The sequence below is a fragment of the Dipteris shenzhenensis genome, chromosome 5, assembly GCF_047967505.1.
Source record: "Dipteris shenzhenensis isolate YYH24624 ecotype China chromosome 5, Dip_SZ_1.0, whole genome shotgun sequence".
Classification (NCBI taxonomy): Eukaryota; Viridiplantae; Streptophyta; class Polypodiopsida; order Gleicheniales; family Dipteridaceae; genus Dipteris; species Dipteris shenzhenensis.
Genome location: NC_141600.1, coordinates 38,293,092 through 38,313,638, shown reverse-complemented (window position 1 = coordinate 38,313,638; position 20,547 = coordinate 38,293,092). Strand labels below are relative to the sequence as shown.

General features: G+C 43.2%; 2 protein-coding genes across 3 annotated transcripts in view; one reads left to right on the top strand and one right to left on the bottom strand.

Moving 5' to 3' along the window:
- Positions 1-7,719: 7,719 nt before the first annotated feature.
- LOC147901991 (uncharacterized) lies at positions 7,720-8,502 on the bottom strand. The gene is made up of 2 exons (XM_087374327.1): positions 8,042-8,502; positions 7,720-7,932 (listed from the first exon to the last, which is right to left on the bottom strand). The coding sequence occupies exons 1-2, from the start codon at positions 8,424-8,426 to the stop codon at positions 7,901-7,903; spliced, it is 417 nt and encodes a 138-aa protein (XP_087230453.1). The 5' UTR covers positions 8,427-8,502; the 3' UTR covers positions 7,720-7,900.
- A 1,756-nt stretch (positions 8,503-10,258) lies between these two features.
- The window catches only part of LOC147901990 (ubiquitin fusion degradation protein 1 C-like), a 29,067-nt gene continuing 18,778 nt past the window's right edge, over positions 10,259-20,547 (top strand). Inside the window, exons 1-6 of one of the 2 annotated variants that reach the window (XM_087374874.1) lie at positions 10,266-10,382; positions 10,495-10,584; positions 12,678-12,801; positions 13,151-13,234; positions 13,363-13,387; positions 13,516-13,548. In XM_087374874.1, the coding sequence (XP_087231000.1) occupies positions 12,760-12,801; positions 13,151-13,234; positions 13,363-13,387; positions 13,516-13,548 (184 nt within the window). In that variant the 5' untranslated portion in view covers positions 10,266-10,382; positions 10,495-10,584; positions 12,678-12,759. Of the gene's footprint in view, positions 10,383-10,494; positions 10,585-12,677; positions 12,802-13,150; positions 13,235-13,362; positions 13,388-13,515; positions 13,549-20,547 lie in introns of both variants that reach the window. The other variant, XM_087374875.1, reaches the window with a different exon arrangement.

Here is a 20,547-nt window from a genome sequence, read left to right as displayed (position 1 = left end):
TGATCCCTGCAGGAAATATGGGTGTAGTCGGGGGTGGAGTAGCCCCCTTCCTATTGTGTCCACCAGGATGCGCATCGCCTCATCTAATAGCACTGCTTGGGAAGCTTGTGGAGGCAGCACTGTTGTGGGCCTAATAGGGTGTAGAGGTCGGCGGCCTCAAGCCTTGCCTGGAATGATGTTGGGGCTATGTAGCCCACTCCCCTATACATCAGGTCTATAATTGTTGGGATTCAGGGGAGGAACCGGGTTACTAGGCCTCTACATGGATGCTCCTTGCATTGGACTATAAGGTGGAACTTGCAAGGGCACATAGCTGGCAAATGTTGGGGGCACCTGGAAGGTCGACGATCCATAAGAGTTCCTCCCTTGGAAATCCCGTGAGTTTCCAAGGCCAGGGTTTTGTCTCACAAAGGAGCTCATCCACAAGTCTTCCTCTCACAAAGAACATCCGGGATTTTATCTCACAAAGGACCTCATCCACGAGTCTTCATCTTCCATGCTCTCTGAGTCAAGGTGCCTTATGGGTCCTGAGTCCTGGTGGCCTCAGTCCCTAAGGTCTCCATTAACTTGTGCATCATATTTTGGAACAAACTCAAGCTAAATATAAAGACCAAGCTAATATGCATAGGCACCCTATCACCTTTGAAGATAGAGATATGGTGTATTTACATATGCCCTAAGAAAGATAGAAGAATAATCCTCATGTTAAGTCACAACCACTTAGCTATAGGGCTTTTAAAAACCTCAAACCAGTCCATGCAAATCCCTATCTATTTGACGTACCCCCTAGCCACTTTCTCCACCTTGTCTTCAATGTCAAGTTTTGAATCCCTAATATCCCCCACTCCTCTTTTATGGTTTGCTTCATCTAGGGTTCTCTTCCCTCAAATCTAATTCATGATTATTAACAACCCCTTGCAAAAGATACCTTGCTAGACATGAAGACTAGAGCCACCAGGAGGGAACTTCAATACTTGTATTTTGCTAGTAGAAAGGGCCATATTCCTTCCAATCCTATTGGATGGATCTTGACACTCTTACCTTCAAATTTCCATCCTTGATTGAGGTTGTGGTGACCCTAAACCTTTTTATGGGAGGTAATGATGTGGATCCATCATTGGGTCCATTATTTCATGTCATTTCTAGATGTAATACGGAAACATTACTATTTCTTCATTCAAATTTATCCCTTAGGTTGCAACTTTCTATGACTTGAAGCCTAAATTGTGCAACCAAAGGTCTAATGTCATAAGTTCTTTAGATGCATCACTATTTGGGACTTGGGTTGAATCATTTGTTGGTCAACCATGATAAACCAGCCTAAGTTGGAAGGATTGGTTACCTAGTTTGAGGATCCACAAAAAACCACCTTGTAATGGAGGACTTGCCATGTATTCACTATGATGAATCAAAACTAACCACCATTATGGTAATTACTCTTTGACTAAGTGAGGTGTTACCTAGAAGGGATAACAATCCCTAACATTGTAGGCTTCCCCTTTCTAGGAGTTAGCTCCTTAATTATAAGAGGTTCCATAGAGCTACATCAGCTAGAGGCTACAAAATCTGATCATCATGTCTACCAATTCCATTTTGATGGAATAGATCTTTCACATATTCTCACCAAAGGGATTTCGCATATTCTTAAACAATCTCTAGATATACACCTATCCCTCAATACTAGATAATTTTAGGACTTGGTGATATAGATGAAGGATATTTGTCTTTCTTGTCCCACTCTACTTGTGCTTGGGCAATGGTAGGATCTACTTCAGATGTAGACACTATTGGTGTAGGTGTAGAACCTTATGCATGTGTTGTGGCAATGGTGGGAGTTGCTATTGAACCATCAGATGAACTAGGTGTAGACCCATTGACATACTCCCATTTGTCTTGAAGTACAAGAATGGTCTCCATAATTTTCATGTGCCATAATTTCACTTGTCTAACTTAGCAAATGCCTCCAAATTGAGGTTGCTAGTGGTAGACATGGTGCAAGATAGTACTCAAAGTGCCTACGAAAAACTTTGTCTGAATCAACTGCAAAACACTATCTGTATCAATTGAAATATGAACCGTCCGTGAAAATAGAAATGCAATATGTTCCAATCTACTACTACAAGGCTTATGTGGCAAATGATGCCAAGAATAGCCAAAAGGCTTTACAATGCTCAAAATAGCGTGCACAATGCCAAAAAAATAGCCAATAGGATTTACATGATGGCATGTGAGTGTAAAGTCAAATAATGTGCAATCTGCCCTCTGATCAATGTTCCAATGCCTTTGAAAACTCTGAAGTTTACTCATTGAACTATGGAAGATCGGGTTTCAGGACATGTGAAGATGTGAAACCCGCATGTGAGAGTAGGCTAGGAAGTATTTGGGAATTTTTGGCCATGGCTTTGATTGGCTTCTTTGGAGTTCTCTCTTCTATGGATGAACTACGCTACTCTAATCTAGATCTAAACCAACCGTCGAGTGATAAAAAGTAGCAAATAATTTCTTTTCTTTTGTTCGCTTTAGGTGCTGGTGGGTCATATGAATCCTCAATACTCTCATTATCCCTTTATCTTCCCACTCTCTCTTACCCTCATCTGTCTCCCTCTCACTCCTCTATAAATCCTTCTCACTCCCTCCCATCCTCTCACTCACTCCCATCCTTCCACCCCCTCATCATCCTCCCAACTCCTCATTGTGCCATCCTCCCATCTTCCCTCCCATCCTCCAACTCTTTCCCATCCACTTACTCACTCCCATCCTCCCATTCATTATCACTCCCCTCTCACTCTAAGTCTTCTCAGCATTCATTCTCACTGTCACCCCCTCTTGCACTCACTCTCACTCTTGCTCCCCTATCACTCTCTCCCCTCTTCCCCACTCTCACTCTCACTCTTACTCTTCCTCCCCACTATAACTTCATTCCTCCTCCCTTGCCACTCTCAATCTCTCTCTGAATCTCACATCTACCATTCCCTTGCACTCCCCTTCAGTACACATCCTCCTCTCCTCTCCTTTTTTTTTGTAAGTTACCACCCTTATCACAAGATGCTATACAATTTGAGAACCAAGGACGTCACATCACAACCATAAAACCCATTACAAGGGCCAACTTTGTGACTGGTCTATAGCAAAATGTTACCTCTAGCACTACCTCTTGGTTTGTGAGTAATTTATATGCTCTATATACCATTGAGGATGTAGCATACATGTCAAAGATATCAAGCAAGTTTCTATAGACATGATACATTCCTATGATGGGAATGTTTATAGTCTACAACCATCATCCTTAGGAGAAGCCCATTTTAAATGAGGATGAGGATCAATTATGGCACTCAACATGATGGGGTTAGCTCAAAGCATGCAATGAGGCAAAGATGTTTTCACCACTTAGTGTGGATTCAACATGTGAGTGCCCAAGTACATTTCAATCCCATGGTAAAAGCTATGAGATTTTAGATTCGTGCTAATCTTATGTGTTGGGGAAGCATTTAACACCTAGATGTTAGGCCAAGCTTCATTTGATTCTCTTATGCAATATCTTTTGAATGGTGATAGGGAGTTCTAGCAGTGGGAAAAGAAGAGGGAGATGAGATCCCTAGATGGATGATACAATTCCCCTATCATGGTGCTAGTATACCTCCTTTGGCCACTAACTACTTTCTCTATATAATTTATCTATATGATCCTCATTTTCAATGCCTTATTTTTTTTGAACAAGCCATTTCTTATTGCTTTTTCCATTGGGCAAGACAAGTTTTAAGCAAATCACCCATGGGTATGTATGTCAAGTCCCAAGGGATTGAAGCCCTCATGAACATCAAAAGGGAAACAAGGATGCAAGATTCAAGAAGGCCAAGGATAGTAGTCTTGAGACAAAAGTCCACAAGATCTCATCCATTGCCAATCTAGCCAATGGGAAGGAGTTATTTGATGTATCTTTTGAGTTAATTGAGATGGCAAATAGTCTCTTGCTCAACATTGACAAATTGGGCATAATAGGGCAAATCTATCCAATGAGAAGGAGTCCTTTGATGTTTCTTTTGAGTGAATCTCCCAAAATTCCATTTAGGATTAAAAATAACAACATTTAATTTGTCGAGTATAATAATTTGTGCATCATGTGATAGATTCAATATATTTACTCAAATCTCTTTGGGTTCCTACATGGAGTTATTGTTTAGGCATGCTTTGGGTTGGGGGTTCAAAGTTGGTGCATCTCTCTCTCTCTCTCTCTCTCTCTCTCTCTCTCTCTCTCTCTCTCTCTCTCTCCCCCCCCCTCCCCCTCCCTCCCCCCTCCCTCCCCCTCCCTCCCTCCTTCCCTCCCTCCGTCCTCCCTCCCTCCCTCCCTCCCTCCCTCCCTCCCTCTCTCTCTCTCTCTCTCTCTCTCTCTCTCTCTCTCTCTCTCTCTCTCTCTCTCTGTGTCTCTCTCTCTCTCGACGGCTTGCACCAGTTTAGGGTTGGGGTAGCGCCTAACTCTAAGTTGGGTTGAAACCCCTAGCCCAACCCAAGGGTTATGAGAAGCTTGGGGTTCTCTCAGATATGGCCAACAAAGAGTGGCCTAGACTCCCATCCAAATCCTCCTTGCAATCTCCTTGTATCCCAAGGAATCCAATGACTCTAGCCAACAACAATCGTCATGCCACAAATATTCCTATGCAGTAGCAAACCCCTCTATTCCTCAGTTGTTGTTGCTAGGACACCCTCTCCATATCCACTGACATTTTACTGGGGGGGGTTTTGACAAACCCATTCTCAGGCAACATGAACATATTCTATTTCTTATAGCAAGAAGTGAGGGAGCTGAAAATATTACTGCTTGGGAGAGGTAACAACTAGACTTCGGGTCCTTAAAGGGCATGGACAACAATTAGTTATAGATGAAGCTGTGAAGGTTTGCAAAGCTTCTCCCCCTACTCCCTAGCTAGTCTCCATTAGTGCATACTACAGTTCAAACAATTAAGAAGGAAGTGAATGTGGAAGTGGATGCAAAAGTAAGACAAAAATACATTCATGCATAGATTTAAAAACATGAACCTAGATAGGACAATGCACTCCTAGAAGACTAGTACAAAGAGGAGGACACATTTAATGAAACGCTAACAAAGGTAAAAGTAGCCTTGCCCAACATTGAATGGTTAGATGGTGATGAGGAGGAAGATGATGGTTCCAGACTAGCTTATATTGAACATTCTAAATGTAATGCCATCCTTACATTAAAATCAAAACATTGGTGGATTATGCTTCTCCGATAATCTTACAAGCTGAAAGGTACCAAAGTATGGATAGCTGAGGAGCTTACACAAGCTCAACTCAAGAACAAGGCAACGAAATTAACAAAGGTCAAGGCTGCCAGAAAAGATGGGAAATGGGCAGTATAGCGGGAAGGAGTAGCACTAATTAAAGAGTTCAAACCAAAACCAAAAAGACTCTTAGTCTTAAACTGATGTATGGCCAGCTATATATGTGTATGCTTTATCTAGGTTATCACATAGGTACTTGAATAAAATGGAGCTACCTCTGTTGTTACATTAGCCATAATTCCGGAACCCTGTGGTATGATTATGGTTAGGCGAGGAACCAGAGGGCTTCATGGTGCTTGCATACTATGAGGCCTAGAGGGTTTGGGTCTAGGGTCATGCCTAGGCCTAGACAATAGTTAAGAGGTGCAAAGGGGAGCCCATGAGAGGGCTAGAAATGTAAGGTCCCTTGTGGGACACATGGCACCAAGGCAGGAGGCCACTTTCAAGCAAGCATTAGGTTAGGGGCGGGTTTCCAGAGAGATCTCCATGGTGATGAAAAAGTAAACAAGACTCACGAGATAGGGGATTACTAGAAACCGTGGTTGGGAGGCAATTATCTGGAAACCCTCTATGGTGTGGAAGAAGTGATAACATTGGTATGTCATAACATTGGTATCAGAGCGACGATCTTAGAGGACGTGTGTGGATAAAGTGTGGGTTATGTGGGATAGAAGTCAGGAGCCCCCTAACTTTCTTTGTGTGGCCTTCCCAGGAGGTGGAGTCTTCCATCAACGAGTTCGCTTTGGGCCCTATCCAGACACTTGCTACATTTGCAAGGAGATGAGCATTTTGCAAGAGAATGCCCCAGGAAGGAAGATGATACAAAACTAGCCAAAGGCCCAGTGGACAGGAAAGCAAGAGATGCTGCTAGATCCCAACAAGTTAAGAGTTGAAAGCCTTCCTCTAAGTTTCCGATGGAAGTCACTGGGAGCGGAGGAGAGCACCGTTGAGCCGGCGATGCAAACTTTGCAAAAGGCCCCTTCGTTAGAGCATATTACCTCCAACGAGCATGGCCTTTCCTTGGAAGCTGGTCACCAAGAGAGGTAAGTCGATTGAGGTTAGTCCTTCACAAGGGGGTCCTCTGACTGATTAGGAAAAGACGATGGACCCTCTATTGGCAGATGGTGCGGCTGAACTTGGGAAGTTTCAAGAGGGCGGTAAGCAGAATTCCGTTCAGATGCCAGTCGCTGGCACTTTTGACTAGCAAAGGAGCCCGATGGGGGAGTAGGTCCAAGACCTCAATGCGCAGCAATGGTATGCTCAAGAAAGAGGTTTGCACGTGGAGGGAAATGATACTAAGAGCCAAGACGAGCTTCTCTAGGATGCGAACCATTGTAAACATTTGCTAGAAATTCAGAATAAGAACAGTGCAGCTAAGCCTAAGCAGAAATGGTCGACAAGAGCTCTCCCAAAATAGCTTAAGGAAGTGGCAAGAAGCCAACTATCGGGCAAAGAAAATCGTTTCCTTTACCTCCGCCGAGATGCCGTCAAAGCCTTCACCTAGTGAACGGAGTGGTTAGTTGGGGAAAATCAAGGTAATCTCATGGAATTTAAGAGGGTGTTGTAGCAGACTGAAGCAAAAGTGCTGTGTAGATTTGATCATCCATTTGACTTAAAACTCCTCAATGCAAGCTTTGATTCTCTTCCTCGATCTTCACAATCTCGCTTTCAAGTCCTTTTATTCAAGGTTAGAGGCTAGACCTTATAAAGGTGAAAAGATTTGGGAGCTTTTTAAGCTTTGAAAAGAAGGAAAGAGGGGTAAAAAGGCAATGATGAGGTGGCTTTTAGGACCTTAGGATGTTGAAATAAGTGATGTGGCTTTTTTGTTCCTTTTTTTGTTGTGTAGGTCGACAAAAGAAGCCGAGCATCACATTGCCAGCTCTACTCAAATTTTGGGAGGCAATTAGCTTCCAAGAAATCTTGCACTACCATGTTCTTGCAAGCAATAGCAAGCAATCTGCTCAATTTTGAGGGATCTTCAATTTAGAAGGAGCTGGACTGCTCTTGATCTCTTCCCTCCTGTGCAGGTCACCGGATCTTCCTGCTTCAACTCTTTGTGTTCTATGCTGTGTAAAAATAGAGGGCTCATCACAAAAGTGCCAGAGAGCTATTCTATGCTGGTTGCAGCGCATGGAGTGTCAATAGATCTTAGCCCGATGTCTGTGCCCTCTTCAGAATACATGCATGCATAACGACTTCCGTTTTGGTGCAAAGTAAACAGAAGCCATAAGAGAAGGGGCTGATATTATGGACGTGTACCAAAACTCCCTCTACTTGTCAAACAGCACCCAATAAATTTTTGTGCAACAATTCGTCCAATAGCCATGACTAGCACATCAATGACCTCTCATGTCTCTACACTTGTGACTTCTCAAGAACTCTACGCAGACCTGTATCTCTCCTCGGAGGGGGTGGCACGAGTAGAACCCTTCCCACAACGAAGAAGTAATCCATCGAACAGCTTCTCCCAACCAAGATGAAAGCCTTAGGAATTCAACCCAGACCGGGCACTCATGGAATAGGAACTCCTCCACATTAAATAAGGGGCTCCAGGGAATCGCAGGTACCATAGCGCCTTCAAAACACCAGCACACTAGAAACTACTGCATTTTGCATTGCCTCAAAGAAGCATCTGACCAAAAGGAAGCCCTTCCCCATGAAGTAGGCAGAGAACTAAGAAGCCAGGATATCACACTCAAAAAGCAAAAACTGGTTAAGCTCACCCAGCAATGGCACCCTACCTGTAAAAAATAGGTATACTCCTCCCCTCGCAAGTCTTTCAAGCTCAGGCTTGACCAGTTCGAACGGGACCTCGCACACCACCCCATGAACTTTGCCACTTTCCAACAGACCCTTCCTCTGAGCTTCCATGGCTCTCCAATCCAGTTCCTGCTTAAGCAATGCTTCCACCTCCGCATCCGACAACAGAGAAAACCCTCCTTGGGGAATGCTAGAAAGGGCCTCAGTGTACGAGTGAGCCTCCTCAGGTTTTGCATGCGACTCATTGGGGCGGGAAATCTTGGGGCTGGACTCAGATCTCTCATTTGAGTCCTCTCCGTCATGCAACAACTGGCTTGGTTTAGCAGTCTTGTCGTGCATCTGCACCTCCTCAGAACCCTCAGGCATATCGCAGCGATGTCTCTTCAACCCTCTCTCAACCCGAGCATGATCTTTCCCTGACAAAGCAATGCACAACCTCAGCTCTCAGCTCGCCGCAAATTTCGAGCATACTTGTTAGTCCTAAGGAGATATATGAGTATTACTCCTAATGTTTGAGAGTCTTGTATGCTACTTGTTTTGAGGATTAGTGTGCTGGTATGCCTCACCTCCTAACAAACATGGTTTGAATATGGCCTAAATCATGAGCCCAAAAATGATCTAGACCACATGTGGTGACAAACCACCCATCTTCAAGCAAATTTGAGAGGGAATCCCTGCAAGTGTAGGGAAGTCCCTCTTGCTCTACACAAGTGGTTGCCCTTGAGTTATCCCAAGGTATATGGGAAAGACAGTCCAGACAAGGCTACTTTCAGAGTACTCCAACGCATGCCAAACTATTTGTGGCTGATTTTGGACGCTCGCAAGGAAATTCAATGTGAACATAAGGAATTTCAAAATAACTATATTGGTGTCCATTTAATGTATATAATAAAACAAGAAGCATTTGAACATAAAGTATCAAAGCACTCACTTTTGTTGTTCCATATCCCTTACTAGAGTGGAGTGGAAGATAGTAATGAACAACTTGTGAAAGACTTACAAACCCACCACGGAGGAAACCAACTTGGTGCCATGGCCAAGAATGCCATTTGTAGGTATTGCTTAGGAAAACCATGCTTGTTGGGACTCCATGCTGTAGATGAGTTGAAGCTTGTGGATGAACTACATTGAGCCTTGTTGAAACTCCATGCATGCTCCTATTGGATGTGATGTTGTTGGCTAAGGTCTCACTAGTCGTCGCTAGTCTATTCCTCATATCTCTCTCGTCTACATAATAGTGGCTCTATGTGTGCATGCACTAGAGACGAAGGAAGTGAGGCCTCATAGGATGAATACAAGGCCACAATTCTAAATGATGGAGCTTGATGAGGTAGAGAAGTCTAAGGTTAAGCTCGCTCTATCTGAGCTCTCACTTGGGGGATTTGGGATTAGCTTGCATCATCCTTTCCAGGTTGTGATTAAATTGGTTAGGTAGAGGGATCTCTACTAATCATGTCCACCTAGTGTGGTTAGAGGGGTCTCTACCTATACTAATCATATCCACCTAGTGTGGTAAAAGGGGTCTCTACCTATTAAATTGGTTAGGTATAGGGATCTCTACTAATCATATCCACCAAGTGTGGTGTGGCAAACCTCTTGCACCATTAAACATGCTAGCTATGTTTCCAATGTGCAAATCATGATAGCCATAACTAGTGAGCAAATGTTTTCCCATGGATGTCTTATGCTTTTCCGACTCTTTACCATTGCTTTTCCATATTGTCCATGTTTTCTATCTATGGCGGGACTATTTGCTCTTTAATCATGGTTGCTCACTTATATTTTGTCCTTGCATTGACTTCTACAAAAACAGTTATGCCTTGCTTAGCGTGTTTCTCTTTCCCAAATGTAGCTATGGGTAGACCCTTAAGATTTTGCTCCTACGCAAGTGAGGCTGTTTACATACTAGAGCCTTGTCTAGCCAAAAATGGAGGGGCAAGGTGCCACATGTGAAAGCACGATTGCCCCCACAAATCCCGTTGCTTGGACAAAAGTGGGCAGGCAAGACCCACTGCCTAAGCGCTTGGGGGAGCCTGTAAGGTTCGATCAAACGGGCACGTGCCACATACTCAACCTAGGGGTGGGGGACTTGGTGGTGGTGTTGTGTAAACAACCGGAGTGATGAGCAATAGAGTTGTTCGTAAGGAATTTTTATTATATATCTATGAGATGAGATGTAATTGGTTGATTTAGTTATGGGTTAGTGTAATCGCGTGCTTATAATAATGATGTTGTAATGGAAGGCTTTGTTCTTTTCTGCACGCTTCTTTGATTTTGAGGCAGGTCGCTTCTTCGACAGACTCTGCCACCCCTTCGCGTTCCGTGAGTACTTCGTTGCAGTCCTAATGCCTCTTCCACTCAGAATCCATATTAGCTTGCTTTCAGAGATCCTTTTCTTCAATATGCTTGCTTGACTTTACATTCTTCATGGCAGACTCCACTTTCCGTTCAACACGAATCTGCAGAGGGCGATCTTAGATCAGCGTATACGAGCAAGCGTCTGGTTTTTTAAGTACCGTCACTGGTAGTGCTTCTCCTTTCTGCTGGCAGCTCCATAACCGCCCGTTCTAACCTTCAATTTTCGCACCAATGAGCTGCCCTTGCATCCAGCGTCTAAGAACAACATGCTGTTTGCAAGGTTGCACGGGCAGTGGCAAGTATTTGTGTTTTACTCGACACATGTGCTCCTGGCGAGGAGAACAACTTTGTGTAAAGACATCTTGTCATCACCACCTGCTTTGAAATATTTGGATGCTAGGCTCCTCTGGTTGAAAGTCCGAGGAAACTTACTACCAGTACAAAGATCCGTCTTGCTCACTCAATAGGCTTAGGAGTCCCGATGCACAAGGGTAAGGTTGGGCTCTAAGATTTTGGTCAAAAATTGCAAAAGTGATGCAACATATGAGAAGTACTAGTCTTGCGATGTTGGAAGGTGAGCAAGTGCTTATATAATGAGAAACCTTTTGGTCGGCCTTGCTTTGAAGTGAGACATGGATCTAAGGATATCTTTGATTTAAAAGTACAGATCAATCCAAAGGCAATGAGTTTTGTCCTTCTTACCTACACCATTATCGCTTTCCTTTTGTGGAACCATTTGCAAGGTAGCTGACAAATTGTAAATGAACTCGCAGTATTCCAATTTGACACTTGTATAGGCTTCATAGCCGATTTCTTGAAGTACATAGTTTTCTACCGAAAGTTTGAAAGTTTGATTGTATTTGTTCATCCAACTATCTGAGGATTCCTTTTAGGATGGTGTCCTGTCTTGTTCTCGATAGATCAAGATGGAAAGTCATGATACTGCAGATTAGTCCCCCATCCTTTACCACCGCTCAGCCATGTAGATGTGGAGTTTTTATTTTCCGTTTTCCAGCAGGTTGCAAAGTCCAGATAGATTTATAGTGAATCCAAATATAAGTTGTTATTTGTTAACGGCAAGTCAGGAAGGTAGCGGTGCATAAGTTATGTAAGAGGCACATCCATTTCAGCTCAATTTGAAAGAAATCACAGCTTAAAAGCTTGGTACCTTGTATTCTGAATAATTCTGGAGCATGGAGCAGCCATGCAGAAGGAACGTGTGATTCAAGAGTGAGTGGCTATTGAAAGAAGTATCTTAATCATCTCTAATATAAAATCAATACATGTAGAGATACAAACATAAGCTCTCCACTTAGCTCCAACGTAGTTATGACTGTTATTTGTCAAAGATAGATATAAACATAACCTCTCCACTAAGTTCCAACGTTGCATTGGCCTGATTGCACACAAAATTATAATCCTCATTGCGAGTGTAACCTCCATTCTTGCAGCACAGAAACGTTATCCTAATGTATGGAGTAAACTTATTATTAGTACAAAGATGGATACCGTGTCTATGCTGGATGAAGAAGAGAGTAAATTTGGTATTTGAGGTTGTTGATTTGGCTTCATCAAATAAAGGAATTTAATTGGTAGAAAGACAGCTTTCGTGCCTTTGCTTGGGGCTCGACTTATTCTATTCTTTTCTTTATCTGGCATGTGTGTGCATGCTTCTGTTAAACTACATATACGTTTATAGCATACAGTCACTCACATAAATGATCACATACATCCTTATGTATGCACATACATCTTAAAACCCACGTTTAAAATACATTCTCATATTATCATGCAAACGGACTGTTCTGAGCTCCACTTAGTCCTTTACTTGCAAATTTTATTGAAGTACGGTAAAAGAGCAGTACTCCAGGCAACCTATGCCCTCATTAACCATTAATTGGTTGGTACTTCATATGAATTTTGGTAGACTGCCATTAGAATAGATCGGGCTATTCTGTACTTTGAAAGTAACAACTCGAGTGAGATTTCCTCTCATTTTGGAGTCTGTAAGCTGTTGGTACTAAGGAATCGATCACTAGTATCTCTTGCGGATGAATTGGTTTGCTGGAACCATAGGATGTTCAGAAGAGACGATCCATGTAAGAATAATTATGCACATACTAAATTGCGTCTTATACGGAATTTTAAACTTCTGTGAACCCAAAGATTGTATGTAGTTTGTTGACGTTTAAATGTGACTTTCAGAATTAAATTTGAGCTTGTCATTGTAAATGGGCTCACACCATCTTTTTTGTGCAGGCTGAGTTATCAGTTTGCTTTGAAGCAAGTGTGCTCCAACAAGTCACCTCAAACTCTCAGGAAGATTTGTTAAAGAGGAAAAATGGGGGATTTATACCCCCATAATCCTGATCCATTTGCAATGGTAAGCATAATGTTCATCACATTGGGATTATATCATTTAATTTTGCAAGATTAGAGTCTTTTCTATCCATAAAGAATATCTGTCCATTATCTTTTGCAATGGTAGGCATAATGTTCATCACATTGAAATTATATAATTTTTAGTTTTACAAGACTAGAGTCTGCTCTATCAAAAAAGAATCTCTATCCATTATCTTGCTTCAATTCTTGGGAAACTTTAAGGTCTTTTTGTGATGCTAGGTTGCTTGGAAATGGAGCATTGGTGTAGGTTTGCTGTTTTGAGTTATTTTTTCTAAGTCATTATTTGCTTCTTATTACCATGCATTTGATGTCGATTGTATTTAATGCAGTTTTATGGAGGGTATGGGGTGGGATACCCTGGCACCCCATTTGAGCAAAATTACCGTTGTTATCCAATGTCATTTATTGACAAAGTATGCAACTTAACTCCTTTGTGTGCTTTCAATAATGCTTCCTGAGTGTTGGTGCTTTCTTGCGTTTCAGTTTGTTGACTGTATTTTAGTTTTACTAGTATAATAATCTTATTTACCTTTTTTTTCAGCCTCAACTGGAAAATGGTGACAAAGGTAATTATTCGACTGTCTGTTTTTATGTGCAGTTTTGTGAAACACATTGAGTAAATTCACAGTTTGAAGGAAGTCAAATGACCCATATTGATTTGTTTAATTTTCTTGGACTGGCTCTGAGTTTGCAGTAATCATGCCTCCATCGGCTCTTGATCGTCTAGGTAAGGAATTTTTTCAATCATTTGAAGCTATAGGATAATGTAACAAAGGTTAGTTTCTTTATTGTTCTACAGTCAACAACTTTTTCTTTCGGACTTGATGAGAGTGCTCGTATGTACAAGTTATATATGATTTGGTGGGGTAATGTCTGGGCTTCTCTAGGCATGTGAACAGCCAGCTGCCATGTCTCTTGGAATGACAATATCCCATATACATAATTGCCACGCAGCTAGCCCTAAAAGGTTGCTGTCCCCCATTGAATTACAGAAACTTTTGATATAATTGAGTACAAGTCGAGTCATTGTTTATGCTCTTAGTTCCTGTCCATGTGCAGTTCCTCAATGCCAATGTTACCAGTCCTCAGTCCAGCCCATGATCTATATATTCCAAGGTGTTTGTAGCATTGCCTATGCATGTCACGATTTGTGACGTATTCCTTTCTCTATATCTTAGACTTATGGATGGTTTGATGAATGGACACTTGTGAAAGGGTATGCCCTTTCGACGGGACACTTCCTATGAGGCACAACCCTTCACAAGAGACATTCTATGGAAGAGACACTCCTATTGTAATGTACCCTCTCATCAAGGGTCACCCTTCACAAGGGGTACACACCTCTTCATGCACATACACTTTGGAGTACACACCTTTTCATGTGTGACTCTTCACTCTCTATATAAGAGAGGCCCAACTGTATGGATGACACACTACAGACACTCAAGCAATACAAATATTCCTTGTTCTCTGGTATTTCAGTCTCCTTTCTGTGTTCTTAGCGCATTTCTAAATATAGTAAATCTAGGATTTCTTACAGTGGTATTAGAGCAAATTTCGCTCTTGCCTGTAGGAAATGCCCCCCACCTTCTAGCGCCTATCTAATACATCTCTTTCCGCTAGAAGGATATCCGCGCACATTGTGCATGGAAGAGATGGAGAGAATGAGTGTAAAAATTTTTAGCGCCAACCCCACCTAACGTCATCAATGGCCTCTCCATCTCCCCCACATCACGAGTTGATGTGAATGGACACGACAAAAATCGTGTCTTTTGATGTGCTTGGGCTGTCCCAAAACCAAGGGACGCACCTTTTCCACCATCGGACACACCTTTTGATGAAGAGTTTTGACTCCTCACCCAAGGGACACACCCCATCGTGGAAAAAAGGACATCTTTTCGTGTGGGGACACCCCTTTTAAAACAGGGTCACATCCCTTCATGAAAAGGTGTACCTATTCCAAGGGTCACACCCCTTAGAATAGGCACACCTTTTGGCACCAAGCACCCTACAAAAGGGTACCTAAAAGGGCTAAAAAGGAAAACCAGCCCTATACCCAAGACCTAACCCTAGACTACCCAAGGGTTCTCCAAACCCACGTTTTAATTTTTGGTAACCACCACCCAGCAATAGGCGCACAAATCAAAACGCGAATTCCTGCAATACGTTTCGCCTTTTCTGCAGTATGTGTTTGCGCCATATCCCTGCAGCAAGCCGTGCCCCTCGTCAGGCCTCCATCTTGTGTCGTTCTCGATGGCCTGCATCAGCCAGCTCTTTTGCATACCTGCCCGCAAGACCTGGTGATCGAACAGACCCCCTTTGCAGCCTCTATCGTCATCTTGCTGCCCCGATTTCTGCAAACAGTGTAGGTGCCAAAAATTCGCCATCTTCTTCTACTGCAAATCAGCCCTAGAAGCAAGCAACAAGCAGCGCCAGATGCAAGCAGGCTGCACCCTTTGTCAGGCTTCCATCCTACAATCTACTGGATCGTTTTTAACAGCCGGCCCTCGGTAGAGCATCGCCACTATAGCTGCCTGTGTTCAGCAGCCCTTGCTGCCCCTCTATCGCGATTCAGACCAGCCTGGTTCTTGCTGGCTCATCTCGCTGCCTTAGCCTGTGAACAGCGGCCTTTTTGCTGCCTTCCAATTCTGACCAGCTAGGCCCAATTTTGCTCCTCGCACCCCACAGGTACTTGCCACTGAATTCAACACAGGAAAAGCGGTCCGGTTCCATGCAATCTGCCCTTTTCGGCACCACGCCTCTGCCAACGCCCCTATCTGCCTTGAAAGTCTCGCCAGGCACCTTTTCTTGTTCACATATCCACGTGGACTTGCAAGGACAGCAACATGGACCTCCGGACAGTGATCTGCAGGCCTTTTCTACGCAACTAATTGGCAGATCTAATCTATGCCAGGTGGATTCTTTCCATTCTATTTCTAAGGATTCTCTTTCATATTGTTATTTGACGCTCATTATCAAATTACAACAAATAAAAGCCTCCTTCTTAAAGCATGGAAACCCCTGGTAATTCCCGAGTCCCTTCAAGGACACCTTAGGCATCATCTACCACACAATATCGTGTTCAGATTGCACAACCAGCCCATTTCGGAGCTTTTGCATCGTGGGTCTTCTGTGTCACGTGCCCTTCCAGTGACTTGGACCACATCCTATATCTTCTGCGTGAGGCACCTCAATTACATTACTTCCTCAGCATAGTCCAGGTTGTGTTCCACGAGACATGTAGATACCTAGAACCCGATATATCTCACGAGTTTGCTGTCCATCTTTGGAGAGACTTTTATCCCTTAGCTTCAGCATCTCCAGGGTACTCTCCATCTCCTTCAGCTCCCAGATATCCTCTTGCACAGGTTGTACCTTCCCCAAGACAGTATTTACATTCTGAAGGCACTCCTTCTCTTGGATATCCTCCACTCCCGATAGCAGCTCCTTATCCCTTCTCAGATCCGTGGACTCTGCTACCTACTCCAGTACTCTCACGAGCAGTAATACCCACTTCGGCATCACCAGTGTTCTCTCAGACAAGACCTCCTTTACCAGATTTTCACGGGTGGTTCCATCCTGCCTCGCCTGCCCCCTCCAACATGAGCAACCTTAGGCAGCAGCCCGGATCTTCTTCCAAGAATGGTACAAACTAGAGCGCAGGTTCGTGCTCTTTTCACAGGAACCTCAGATATGTCGCAACGCTCGCATGCAGCCTCTCTGGAGATACGTGACTCAAGACCCCTGAAGTCAATTTACAAGGCGAAGCACTACTTTAACTTCAAATTTCTCTGCTTCAAGACAACATCTTCGACTTGGTCCAGAAAGTCTAACAACTCCAAGATTCTCGCAGTACCTCACATACAATACTGTTGACCTCACTGAAGGCAAAAAGATTGCCTTGGCAGCCTCCCTCCTCAAGGATACAGCTTTCCTATGGTGGCAACAACGCTTAAAGGACGGCAAAAGTGTGTTAACTTGGGAACGTTTTGAACATGTGCTCCGTAAGCAGTTCATAGCTGCTAATGCGGACTTCGAAGCACGTTCAAAACTCAGACAGTTAGAGCAAACATGCTCCCTGTCTTGCTACATCTCTCAGTTCACCACATTGGTGCTGGAGATTGATGGTTTAACTGATGATGATTACCTTCATGCTTTCATCTCAGGCCTAAACCCCTCGTTACGCATTGATGTCCTCAAAGCAAACATCACCACCACAGCTGGTGCTATTGCTTATGCAGAGCGCATTACAGATTTTCAAAACAGAGGGAAGCAGAGTGCTAATAGAACACAGAACTCTACTATGGCCAAAGGTGCTCGTCCTCAAGATTACCCCAAGTTTAGAAAAAACTCAGGAAATCAAGGTCAGCGACAGTCTCAAGATCCCCACAAGTCTCAGAAATCGTATGCTGGATTTCAATAGAAGCAGTCCCTCAAGAATCGCGCCTCTTCTTCTTCACAAAGTCATCACCGTCATCCCCAACATAAAGGTGCGGCCACTGACAAGAAGAATAACTTTAGCACAAAAGGACTTTGTACCATCTGTACAGGCGACCATAGATGATTCGATTGTCCCAAGCGACCAAAGCAAAATTCCAATATGGAACCTAGCACTTCCCAAACAGAAGGTGCTACCCCAGCACAAGACAAGAAAGGCAAAGCTGTTCGAATGGCAAATACCATCCACATGAGCTTTGCCAGCAACCCCGAACCTTCCCTGGCCACTGAAGTACTTCGTGCTCAAGGATCAATTCGTGGAACAATGGTCACTATCCTCATCGACAGTGGCTGCTCTCATAACTTCCTAGCTAGTTCTATGGTCGACAAACTTCGGTTGACCACCCGTCCTAGTTCCATGGACTTATCAAATTGAACTCGCGAATGGAACTACCTTCTTGTGCCAGGATCAAAAACTCGTCTTTTCGCATTCAACATTATACGGACAAGTTGAACTTCGACATCATGCCTCTTTCTCGGTACGATGTCATACTCGGACAACAGTGGCTCTACGACTATGATCCACCATCGAAACCTCGTTATCAGGTTTCTTACACTCAAAATGAAGAAATCCAAAGACAGGTGATCGAACTACTCGACAAAGGTCACATTCAGCCCAGTCGCAGTCCTTTCGGATCTCTTGTACTACTTGTGGGAAAAAAGAATAAGTCAATGCGCCTCTGCATCGACTATCGAGCCCTCAACAAGCTCACTATAAAAAACAAGTATCCATTGTCTCGCATCAATGACCTCTTCGATCAACTTCTACATGCAACACAATTCTCAAAGATTGATCTTCGTTCATGTTATCATCAAATTCGCATACGAGAAGGCGATGAGTACAAGACAGCTTTTCGAACAAAGTATGGACACTATGAATGTTTGGTCATGCCTTTTGGGTTAAACAATGCCCCGGCCACATTCATGACACTAATGAACGACATCTTCAGGCCTTTCCTTGATAAGTTCGTCATCGTTTACCTCGATGACATCCTCGTTTTCAGCAGATTCCTACATGAGCACAAACAACATCTTCACCAAGTTTTTGAAGTTCTCCATGCAAATTCTCTCTACATCAACATTGAGAAGAGTGAGTTCTTCCAGATCCAACTCGAATATTTGGGACATGTTATTTCAGCTCAAGGCATCTCTGTGGATTCCAAGAAGGTCGAGGTAATCCGAAAGTGGCCTACTCCTAAGAATGTTCACGATATCCGCTCTTTTCTCGGATTGGCAAACTTCTACTATACAAAGGTCTATCAGTTTTCCGAAATCGCAGCTCCTATGTCTGAATTATTGAAAAGCACAGTAGTTTTTCAGTGGCTTCCCGAAACAGAGTATAGTTTCCAACAACTTAAGCAAGCACTCACTACCACACAAGTTATGGCTATTGCTGACCCAAACCTTCCATTTGAGGTCATGACCGATGCTTTCGACATCGCTATAGGCGCAGTCTTGATGCAAGAAGGTAGAGTTATTGCTTTTGACAGCCATAAACGTTCCAATATTCAAACCCGATACCTGGTTTATGATAAGGAGTTTCTTGCCTTGTACATGCTTATCGCTCTTGGAAACATTATCTCATGGGAGCCGACTCGGTGGTCAAGACAGACCATCACTCTCTAAAGTATATCTTTACTCAGCCAGTCATGAACGCTCAACAAGCTCGCTGGGTTGAGTTTTTGGCCAACTTTCACATGACCATTGAGTACATTCTAGGACTACGCAATGTAGTTGCAGATGCTTTCAGCAGGTTAACTCTAGCATCAGCTATGGTAATCTCTACATTATCTGTGAATGTTCCGAATTCATTCAAAGGGAAGTATTTCAATGATAAAGACTTCGGCATAGCAGTACAAGTTCTTTCAAAAGATCAACCTTTGACTTCAGAACAGAAGATTTTCTCATCCTATTCTTATACGGACAACCTTCTGTATTATCAAGATCGTGTCTGTGTACCACATGACAAGGATGTTCGACGTCTTTTGTTAAAAGAGCATCATGTAGTTTCTTATGCTGCCCATCCAGGCATCAACAAGACTTATAGGTTACTTAATGCAACATACTATTGGCCTCAGATGAAAAGCGACGTCATCAAAATGGCTACATCTTGCTTATCTTGTTAACAAATGAAAGCAAGCCGACGACTTCCAGCAGGACTTCTTCAGCCTCTTTTAGTTTCAACTGAAAGGTGGGAAAGTATTTCCATGGATTTCATTACAACACTACCACAATCCCCTGGAGGTAACACTCAGATTATGGTAATTGTTGATCGATTGTCCAAAATGGCACATTTTGTTGCTTGCAAAAGAAGTGCACAGGCTCCGGACATCGCCAAACTCTTCATACAACACATCTTCCGACACCATGGATTGCCCAAGAATATCGTATTCGATAGAGATCCTAAGTTTACCAGTCACTTTTGGATTTCACTATTCCAATCTTTGGGTACAACTCTACTGTTCAGTTCAGCCTACCACCCAGGATCAGATGGCCAGACTGAAAGAGTCAACCAAGTTCTGGAAGAAATGCTTCGACATTATATTCAGTCACGCCTAGCAGCTTGGGAAGAGTATCTACCACTCCTTGAGTTTGCTTATTAACTCTTTCCATAGTGCCATCAGCATGACTCCATTTCAAGCAACTTATGGACACACTCCAATTGTACCAACGAATTTTGTACTTCAACATCGAGTGGCCCTAGTTGCTCAGCTGGTTCAAGAAATGCACGACATTCTACTCCAAGTCAGGGATCATTTGCGAAAAGCGCAAGAGCAGTATCAACGGTCTACCAACAAACATGGAGGTCACTGGAATTTGACACTGGTGACATGGTGCTATTATTTGTAGCCCCACATCGCTATAAGACGGTTAAGTCTGTGTTTCCTAAGTTGCGACCAAGATACTATGGACCTTTTTGGATTGTCAAGAAAAATTCACCTTTAAGTTACAAATTGGAATTACCACCATCATGGGGTAAAATCCATCCGACATTTCATATTTCTTGGCTAAAGACGTATATTCCAGGCGATGAAGCAGTTCCTCCTATAGGTGATTATGTCCCAGAAATCGAAGACGATTATGTTCTCCTTATTCCTGAGCGTATTTTGGACCATCGACAGCGAGAGATTCGACATTGACTTATCACGGAATTCCTTGTTCTTTGGCGAGATCTGGATGACTCCGACGCTACTTGGCAATTTGATGAAGACTTATAGCAGTACGTTGA